This window comes from Adiantum capillus-veneris, chromosome 5, assembly GCF_014529385.1.
Source record: "Adiantum capillus-veneris isolate H3 chromosome 5, ASM1452938v2, whole genome shotgun sequence".
NCBI lineage: Eukaryota > Viridiplantae > Streptophyta > Polypodiopsida > Polypodiales > Pteridaceae > Adiantum > Adiantum capillus-veneris.
Window position 1 is genome coordinate 41,103,788 of NC_140935.1, and position 11,054 is coordinate 41,114,841.

Genomic DNA, 11,054 nt, shown 5'->3' on the forward strand with positions numbered 1-11,054 from the left:
AATATTGTCAAATCCATCGCCCACTACCACTGACCCTTGCTGTTTTTCTGAAGCAATGATACTCTTTAATATGTTATGCATTAGAAAAAAGAATTTTAAGTACTATACTAATAAATATTAACAAAAATAATGTATCCTTACCTTTGGTTTTGCACAAGTGGCATCATCTCTTCTAGAAAGTTTTGAAGTTCTGCATCTCCCATAGAATGTCCCTTGTCAAGAATGAGCGAATCCATCAGAATTTGACGAGCCACAAGCATTTGAATTTTTCGAGGACCACTAGATCTATCAATCTTCAACACTGTTTGGACTAATCCTCGGATTTTTTCTATGGCAGCACGAGATGTACCTTTCTGCACATCATGCTCATGGTGGCCTACATGCACTACCAATCTTGACATGTTGCAATCCCCTGGCAAAACGTAGTAAATTATGCATGGACATATAGCTTGGCAAGTGACAACCTTCCCGCAATAATGACATGTAATCTTTGTCCTGTCTTCCTGAGCAAGGTAACCTTTTCCTATTGGTTTATCTAAATATCCATGAAAATATGCATTATTGAATTCTTTATTGTTTAAATAGTACTGACAAACATTTCTATGACATTCCAAGGAGCCCAAACAATAACTCATCCGAACTGGACACCCAATAGACATGTTGGTTGTTTGGGGGCGCGTCCATGTATGTCCATCAAATTTCTGCTCCATGCCACTCATTGACTTACATTTGCCAAAAGTTGATGGAAGTTCAAACACAACATTCCTGTTGTATTCTCTAGGTAGTTCTTCTACTTTCACAGGACCATGAGATTGTTTCATTAGGTCTTTCAATCGGTGAGATGTTGAAAAGGATAATATCCAATCCACCACACTTTTTACCTTTTTTGACAGTTTCTCATCACCGCTGCTGCTATCGAGGACAATATAATTCTCCTGCTGTTTTTGCAAATTTGTGTGCAAGTCTCCTTGGGTTGGTAGCTTGATAGCTTCAGCATAGAAAGCGCTTGTATTCAGTAATTTTGTATCCTCTGAGTCTTCCACATCATTGGTTTCCTTCTCTGTATGCACCATAGCATATCTTTTTGATAAAGAAGCATCAAGAATGAAATGTTGATGGCCCTCCATATCAAAGTGAGATGGTGTTTCAACAAGGGTGACTTCAGATCCAAACTGTATTAGTGCATTCAATGTTTGAAATTGTCTATGAGGTGGTAGTAAACTTTCCAAGAAATATGCACTAAGGAGGAGCTTTCCATCTCTACGTTGAACCTCTCATTCAAGTTCTTGATCACCTATTGTCCAGGTGATGATGGATGCTCTTTCATCCATGCTAACAAGGTGGAGAAGACAGAGAGAAATAAGCAGTTAGTAAGGAGGTCAATATATGGAGACGGACGTGGACAAATGGTTTTTAAGTAAGTTTTTATGCAAGTGGCGTAATTGTTCATTATTATTATTTTTTATTTTAAAAAAAACATTAACATTTCAAGATATTTTTCCTTTTATATGTGGGAAAAAAAATCCCACAGTCGAGATTGTTAAGCGATGGTTACAGAGCTCACATCCTTATGAGTGGTGTATAAAGAAATCACAATTTTCAATAATATTTGGCACAAATCTCAAGTTTTTTAGTTAATGAGTTCATCTTCTTATGAGTAGCCTGTAGGTGAAAAGACAGTGTATTTTAAGCGTATGAAATTGTAAAAATCCCCCTTGGATTTTGAACACCGAAAATTTTAGATTTTAAAATGTCGATGATTTGCCCTTATTTGCACCGATTAGGTCACGCAGTGTTCGGGAAAAGTGTGCCTCAGCTTAGCCTTGAGCCGGTTGCAAAATCAAAGTAGCTGGTTGAGGGGAGTGCAAGAAGGAGAAATTTCCGCTTGAAATACATGGAAAATAGTGTAATTTTGCAAAAACACTGGCTAGTAATGTAAAATTACCGGTTCAGATTTGTCTTGGAGGGATTTTTGTATGTTTGTGAAATTGATTTTTCCCGAACACTGTGAGTAGGTGAAAAGACAGTGTATTTTAAGCGTATGAAATTGTAAAAATCCCCCTTGGATTTTGAACACCGAAAATTTTAGATTTTAAAATGTCGATGATTTTCCCTTATTTGCACCGATTAGGTGCAGTGTTTGGGAAAAGTGTGCCTCAGCTTAGCCTTGAGCCGGTTGCAAAATCAAAGTAGCCGGTTGAGGGGAGTGCAAGAAGGAGAAATTTCCGCTTGAAATACATGGAAAATAGTGTAATTTTGCAAAAACACTGGCTAGTAATGTAAAATTACCGGTTCAGATTTGTCTTGGAGGGATTTTTGTATGTTTGTGAAAATGATTTTTCCCGAACACTGTGAGTAGGTGAAAAGACAGTGTATTTTAAGCGTATGAAATTGTAAAAATCCCCCTTGGATTTTGAACACCGAAAATTTTAGATTTTAAAATGTCGATGATTTGCCCTTATTTGCACCTAGGAGAAATTTCCGCTTGAAATACATGGAAAATAGCGTAGTTTTTAGTGTAATGTATTTTTCTAGCCCGGATAATAGATGTAACTTTTAACTTAGGGCAACTTTTGTGTACCCAGCTGTGCTTTCCTCTCCTGCTCAGTGGACTTGCTGCACCTCCTGCGTGAAGCCGTGAAGCAAGCTTGGTACACTCTCCTCCTCCTCCTCCCCCGCACCCATGCTCCCACAGCTCGGTAACCGTCAGCGTGCGCGCTGACGGTTATCGAGCTGTGGGAGCATGGGTGCGGGGGAGGAGGAGGAAAATCAAAATGATCACAAACTATTCCTGCGTGAGCTCCCCAATCGTAAGCGTGCGCTGACGGTTGAGGAGCTTCAGTTTTTTCTTTTTCTAAGTTATGGCGTCAATTTTCTATGCAGCGAGCAGATTTACGCTCAGCAAAGGAGGGATTTGACAAGCCTGGATAGCGCGCAAGATACAGGGTAAGTTGAGCGCAACTTTTTTGAGTTGTTCGCAATTTTTCTTAGCTCTTCTAGGATCGTTTTGTGAGTTGTTCTAGGATCGTTGCAAGTGCGTTTGAGAACTGGGAGGCTATGGAGGAGGGGAGGTAAGAGTCTAACTGCCTGCTAAACAGGCCTGCCGCAGCTCCATGGGGAGGGGTGAAGCTCGTGATGGCCATGAGGCATGGGAGGAGGGGGGAGAAGGGACTGGTTGAGGACTATTTGCTGACCTGCTGCATCCGGTCACAGCATAAATTTCAATTGAGAATAACAACCATAGCCGGAGGTTGCGCCAGTAAAATGAGCTTGGTTCATCCAAGAAGTTCCAAGACTGTATAATAAAATGGTGCAATGATGATCTTTGTTAAAGATCTCGTTAACTTGAGTTTAAAGATATCGTTAACCTGAGCTTGGTTCATCCAACAAGTGCGTACTCGTACTACCGTATGCTGACCGTCAACCTGTTAGCGAAGTCCGTCACTAGGGGGTTATCTTTCATTAGCGGGTCATTAGGGGGTAGGTTAAAATGGAGAAGGTTATGGGGAGGAGGGTGATGATCATGAGGATGATTCTACAGAGGGCTCAAGGGAGGAGGGGGCCTTGTATTAAGGGCATGATCACCAAAAGGAGAGAAGGGCCCTACTCGTTGCTTCCTGCTTGTAATCCTCTTGTTTTTCCTGCATCCCCCGCTGACCGGCACATTCCTCAATGCGCCCCCCTTTGTCCAATATCTCCGACAGCTCTTGGTGGGATCCCTTCTTATCCTTGCCAATTGACAACTCTGATGAGAGGATGCTCATCCAAGAAAACCAGAGTTTAAAAAAAAAAACGTTGTTTTCATAGCATCCCAAAAACTCTGTAAATGGTCTCGCCAAAAACTCTGTATTGGTTCAGCAACGGCCACATACAATTAGCCACCACAATTTAAGACAATAAAACCATCCCTTTTTTTTGTGATACTCATAGTGAGTGATATATATTACCACCTCAAGAAGAATTACAAAGGTCCACCCTTGACACTGGAACCATCCAATTTCACCTTCTTGGAATAAGACATGAAATTTTGCAACACCTGCACTCCCAATGCAAAGAGCCACATTTTTCAACATGATTTCCATTGTCCATTCATTTATTTTCTTTGTAATAGTCCACAAGTTTGTTTAAAACATATTGAAATGATCATTACAGGCTTGCATGGCCCATCATTCAGCACTACTTTTCTTATGGCATCTCTCGTGCTTTGCTTTATGCTTCTAGAAGAAATCATGTGAAGGCTCGTGGGCATAAAGAGTGCCCTTTATCCATAGAGAAACCTAACCCCTACCACCAAAGGTTTTGCCTTGATTTTTAAAAGTACATTGCCTGTCAGGAACTCCTCACAACCCTTTTTGGTCAAGGATTGAGTAGAAGCCTTGCGCATCAATTACTGTTACTCATCATGAGCATCTATATATTGCTCTCTTTTGAGAGGGAGTCACTTTCCCCACATTCCTAATACATCCGTGAAGGCCAGCACAAAACTTCAACCCAACAAATGAGTGGGTGAGCATAATTTGATATAGCATGGTCAAGAGGATCCCCTACCTACGTTCATTTTGCCAAATACATGCTCTATAGGGACCATCAGTTTGCCAATGGGGTATTGAGACAGTCAATCTCTTTTGACCAATTTGAATGTGAGGCAATTCATAGAAAAATGGCCGGGCTTTTTCGCAGTAAAAGAAAAAACCGGTTAGATAGCGCATTTATAACAGTTCTCCCAATTCCGCTGATATCAATTTCTAAAGAATCATGGAACTTATTTCCATTAGGGTCCCACTTACTTTCCATCAACTTACTTCCATCCTCCCATCCCCATTTGAATCACCAAAATTACCACTACCAAACACAGGTTGTTCATCCCCCTCTTCGTCGGAATCCTCCTCGGGCGCCACCTCATTCAGATTGAAGCCTAATGGGCAGCTCTGTCTTGCTGCCATGTCGCTCCGCACGTACATATCCCTCATGTCCTTGCTATCCAGTGTTGGGGAAAAGTGTGCCTCAGCTTTAAGGCCTTGAGCCGGTTGCAAAATCAAAGTAGCCGGTTGAGGGGAGTGCAAGAAGGAGAAAATTCCGCAGTTCAGATTTGTCTTGGAGGGATTTTTGTATGTTTGTGAAAATGATTTTTTCCCGAACACTGATGCCATCCACATGAACCACGTGGCTTTGCTCCGCACATGCAAGTTGATGACATGACTGCTGATTGCTATTGGGATTAGTGCTGGTGTTGTTTGTATTTGTATTGCTTAAGCTAGTGTTGTTTGTGTTATCTGTGTTCATATTATTCGGAGGTTTGATGAATCTTGGGCTTCCTCCTAGTTTCTTTGCATCCTGTTCATTTGCACCTAGGATTCATGCCTTTATCAACTCCATGTCTTGCATGAAAACCTGCAAATCACTTTACCATGAACCCTCTCATTAAAATAAGCATATGAGCATCCAAACCTAGTAAGGCTAATGTTATCACAGCTATGACATTAGCAGTTTGAAGGCTTGTTTTTCTGATTATTGCTTTCTCCTTCTTCGTTGTTGGTCATGTCCGATGTTGTTGGTTTTTTGTGTAATAATATTAGCAATTTGGACTTGATTCATAGCTGGAGCATCCTCACTTGCGGTTGCAGCTAGAGGATACAACATTGAGCATTGCAGCGGACAAATCCGACGAGCGGGCAACAAATTTGGAGATCGGCATCTGGAGAAAATTTGGTACACTCTATCAATTTCACACAAATTTAGGCCGGAGCTTTTCAAATGCAATGGAAGTTCAATTAAATGCGTGTTATTATGGTATTTGGCATGAAATGTAGCGGCATTAACAAGTGGTGCAGATTGTAGCCATTGTTTGAATGATGATGATGTATAATGCTTTTTCAAATCTTTATTGATGTAGACACTTATGGCTCCCAAAAGACGAGGCAGCAAGTCAATCAAGAGAACGTTTGATTCTCCATGCATGACCTTGAGATCTGGTCCTTCCAAGAGAAGGCATTCAATCGATCAAGAGGCATCTTCTCATGCAGTTGCTACTCGTAGTCCTCATTTCAAACGAGGGGGAAAGAGACGTAGAAAATGCATCTTTGTTGATGATGAAGCTGCCGTGGAGGAAGGTTCTAACCATTTGGAGAGTGGGGATGATGTAAAAGGAGACGAGTCTCGAGAGTTGACAGTGGAGGTTGAAACAGGTGAGGATGTTGAAGATGAAGATTTAACAGAGTCTGATGGGATAGGTGAGGATGATGTGGCCCAACATTCTCGACACTTGGGAAAAAAAATCCCGTTGGGGATTATGAAGGATGTGTTAAGTCAATTTTACTTAAAACGAAGAAGCAACCCTCCACTTATACCTCTATGTCGTTTGGTTGCTCATGAGGCTGTTCTAGTGGCTACAGATTTTGCATCTTGGTTGATTCCTAGTTTTGACAATGTTGCTTACTTGGATACAATGGGATCTTTTTTGGTGTCAGTGAAAGATTCCTTTGGCTCTTACATGCCTGTCACTCCTCTTGTGTAAGGTAGTTGGGATCCTATTTGGCAAGCTAAGAGTGTTTCATTTGATAATCAGCTCAATAAGGAGTGGCATGAGCTTCGAGGGCGTCTGTTTTTGGTATGGGATGGCAACCATCGGCTGAAAACATGGATGCGACGCATAAAAGAAGGTAAGAATTAACATCGATGCACTAATTGTTTGTTAGATTTAGCTGTACCTTCTTTTTTGGCTAATTTGGTGTTCTTTTGTCAAGTATGGCATGATAATGAGGAATATCATGTGAGTGTGAGATGCCAATTTTTGGAAGTAGAAAAAAAAAAAAGAGCCCGAACTATTACTTGCTCTTGACACCACTAATGTGTAAGTTGTAAATTTGTGGTCTTTTTGTATTTCTAAATTAATCTCGCTTTGAACTATTGTTTTTCATTTGTTTATATATTTATTGTAGCATTTCACGATCAACAGTGAAACCAAATCTTGGGCATGAGATATACATGTTCCAAAAATTTGGTATCGCCAATAAAGAGAGCATTCTTGCACGTCTCACTCAAGAGGACAGAAAGTGGGCTGAGATAGAGATGGCAGTTGAGAGTAGATTATATCAAGGAGTTCCTCCTTGGTATAATTCTCCTTGTGTGTTGATTTCTCAACTAGTTTGGAAGGTGAATTGTTGAATTGAGTATTAACTATATACATTTTTTAAGATTGTTTACGATTCATTCATTGAATGTAGTTGTGGTTATGTAGGATGATTTTAATGCATTTATTTCAAAGGAAACTGCAAAATTGAAAGCTCTTGGATTAGATAAGTTGGAGTTTGAAAGGCGATTGCAAAAGGCAACTAAACAAGAAGAAGCTCGATTGAAGGATAGAGGTTATAAGTTTTTGACAATTGCCAATCCAATTCATGGAGAGGAATTTTTTGAGTTGCTCTTTGATGTGAAGTGGGATGATCCATCCATGGTAAAAATCACACGAGACAAGTTAAATGCTTTGTGCTCCTCAAAACTACCTTCTGAAAGGTATCACACTTTTCAATACTTTTTTACTAGTTTTTTGTTTATGTTTTTAAATTCTAATGAAATAGTGACATTAAAAGAGAGTCAAATTTCTCGAGCGAAAAATTTCTACATGAATGGTATATGAATATACTTATATATGATGGTGTTTAAGTTTTTGATATATTTTGGTCTTTAATGAAGGAAAAAATATATATTGGAGATGATGAGTCTTACAAAGGCCAAAGATCCAGTTTTTTCCCACTTTGGTGATGTGAAGCACTTTAGGGCTTACATTAGAAAAGAAGTTTATTGGGCTCACATGCATGATGAAGCTTTGTTGATAATAAGAAGGTTGGAGGTTGAAGAGTTCAAATTGCCAGATGGATTTGAAGCTTTTTTCAAGGTTGTTTTCTAAACCGGTCACTTTTTTCTAATAAATGTGGATTTTATTGCATTGTTTTATGATTTGAATGACTACCATAGGTGCAATTAAGAAATCATGGCTTGCAAGCTTTTCCTCAACTTTTAGGAGATATTAAAAGTGCAGGGGAATCCTCCAAAATGCCTGAGCTACAAGAGTCTTGTAAAAGGATTTTGTACAAGTGAAATTTCATGAACCAACAATGTCTTTGGCTCTTATTGAAATTATTTTGCTCAAGAGATTAAATGTTGTTATGGTGTAGATGGATGTGTGAATGTGTTTTAAACGGTACACTTGCTACTATGCCTATGGTTACTGAAGATTGGTCAAAGCTAGAGGATGAAAATACCATGTATCCTGGTTCTATGGTAGAGAAGGGTATTTCTATGTGGGAGTGTAGAATTTGCCCATGGGGGTTGGACTATCCTTTGGGGGTGATCCCAAAGCAAGAACTAGACTTACATGCAAGTAAGTATAACACTTTTTCCTTTTACATCAAGTTTATTCTCATATTATTACATTCTTCTATTATAATATTCAATTTTCCTATTATCATTCAAATCCACCAGTCTTGAACTCGTTAGCATTTGATCTCTCTCTCTCTCTCTCTCTCTCTCTCTCTCTCTCTCTCTCTCTCTCTCTCTCTCTCTCTCTCTCTCTCTCTCTCATGCATGAAAAAATGCACAAGAAAGTATGTTCTAGTTTTTTATAAATGACTTGAGTTTGTAAATGCTAAATTAATTTTCATTATATCATTAAAATTTTCTTGTGATAGAGTTTTTGGAAGAGAATAAAGACAAAGATAAAAACCAATCTGCTTCTTTAGAGCACTTAGAAGACATGGATCACAATCATGACTTGGCCATGGATGGGGGCTCACAAAGAACACAAGAAAGAAATCACTCACTGCCTCTTCAAAGAGAGCACCATAATCATGCGAGTGGGTCAAACATGGGTAAACACAACAAAACAACCTATCCATTAGGAGGGCTAAAGATTGACATGCCTAAAGAAAGCAATGAAAAAAGCGTTTCAATAGTGGTTGAGTCAATCATGGAGCGACCAACTTCATCAAGGCAACCAACCTCATGGAATACTAAGTTTCTACTATTTAAATATTTATTTTTTGATAGTGCAAAACAATTCTATATTACTTGTAATTAAGATAATTTTTTAATGAAAAACTGTAGGCTTTCAATTTTTGACTGTGGTAGATGCTCTTCTAGTTGATATGGCTAATGTTGATGATTTTTCCATTCAAAGGTAAAAGAAAGGTTTTTTGGCTTGTGTTATCAACATCAATAGAATGTTCAAAGTGGATGGTGTACTAAGCAACAAACGTTTTGTGTGTAGCATTAAAAAAAATTTGAGCACTCAAAGTCTTGGCTTGTATCACCATTGTGGAGCACCTTGTCGTGAGGTGTTTCGTCTTATCTTTGCCGATTTCCCTACTTCTTTGTCGGTGGATGGTTTAGGCCCAATTCGAGCAGGTTACTCAAAGTTTTTGTTTATGCTTTTTGTTTTGATCCATATCACTTGAGAAACTCATTCTAAACATCTTTTCAAAGGTGGATTAAGCAAAAAAATTCCACAATGGAATATATTTTTGCCTTCTCTTGTGCAAGGTGTGATGGATGTAGCAAAACCTTTCTTGGCAGATGAAGGCTTTTTCGTGACTCTATGTCTTGCACAACATATTGGAGAGATTATGACCCATGCTATAAAGACTGGGTTACGACTTCATCGCACATGGACTCTCATGTGTAATGGGGGATATAGACACCCAGATACCCTAGAGGAGGTGAATCAAAATACCATGTTGTTGTGAAAGATTGCATTATTAACTTGATTTTGATTCAAGTGTGTACAATGTATGCTTATATGTAGGTAATTGATCTCACGGTGGGAGTTTTTTGTCGAGCAGATGTTGCTATACCTACATACAATAGGGAGGCAGGAGAGAAAGTTTCTCCTCGCATGTTTCCTGCATCACGAAGCTTTTTAATGGAGGAGCATCAAGAACGCACCATTGTTCTTGATATACCTATCAGAGGTGGAGCAGAGAGGTCACCCGACTTCTACAGGTGAGAAGATAATCATTTTAATGTAAATTGAGCTTTAATTTATAGTTGAAAAATGACTTACATATTTTAAATTTGCATGTGTAGATGGCTCCTGGCAACCTTCACGGATGACTCAGATTATGTACTAGATGTGTTTTCAAGATGTGGAGGTCTTGGCAAGGCATGTGGTGAGGTTTATCGATATTGTTTGTGCTTGGAGGGGGGTGACATAGTCTATGAGGAGTGTCTCAAAAAGGTGGTTTGTGGTCCATATGTGGAAAAGAGAGTTTAGTATCACATCCATAGTTTTTTGAAACAATTATTGAACACACACTCTATTTTTTGTTTCAAGAATGTTGACATAGGACATCTAGGGTTTTATTGTGCATGTTCTTGAAGTGATTTTAATTGCATTGCTTTTGTGGACTATCTACTCTTTCTAACATCCATATCAAACACTAATGCAGATAACTTGTTAAGCTTTGTTTTGAATACAGATTTCTTTGAATGCTCTCTCTCTCTCTCTCTCTAGACTAGCATATTTAAAGAGAGTAAGTCTGAATAAGGATTTCTTTGAATGCTCTCTCTCTCTCTCTCTCTCTCTCTCTCTCTCTCTCTCTCTCTCTCTCTCTCTCTCTCTCTCTCTCTCGACTAGCATATTTAAAGAGAGTAAGTCTAAATAAGGATTTCTTTGAATGCTCTCTCTCTCTCTCTCTCTCTCTCTCTCTCTCTCTCTCTCTCTCTCTCTCTCTCTCTCTCTCTCTCTCTCTCCTTTTTCTATAGCCTAGCATATTTAAAGAGAGTAAGTTTGGGCGTTTAATTATTCAATGTGAGGTGATGTTTCTAGGTGAATTGCAAGAATGTAAAAGATGTTGAAACAAAATGGAAAAATGCTTTAAATAAAGCAAAAAGCTCAAAATAGTTTTAAATTTCGTTAAAAAGCTCGAATTGAAAAGCTCGCAAAAAAAAGCACTCCTTTTAGGAGAGAAGGGGGGGAGAAACTGGCAGCTAGTAGAGAGAGAAAGGATTGGTTTTTACTCAACTATTTTGAGAAAAGTTTAGTTTTCTGAATTTAAAAG

At 39.0% G+C, this 11,054-nt stretch overlaps 1 protein-coding gene across 1 annotated transcript; it reads left to right on the forward strand.

Annotated features, from left to right (window-relative positions):
• The first annotated feature begins 5,899 nt into the window (after window positions 1–5,899).
• Window positions 5,900–10,267, forward strand: LOC147457194 (uncharacterized). Its single transcript, XM_086513542.1, has 6 exons — window positions 5,900–6,230; window positions 8,021–8,093; window positions 8,175–8,264; window positions 9,692–9,713; window positions 9,800–9,996; window positions 10,081–10,267. Exons 1-6 carry the CDS (start codon window positions 5,900–5,902, stop codon window positions 10,265–10,267), a joined length of 900 nt encoding a protein of 299 aa, XP_086369668.1.
• The last annotated feature ends 787 nt before the right edge of the window (window positions 10,268–11,054 follow it).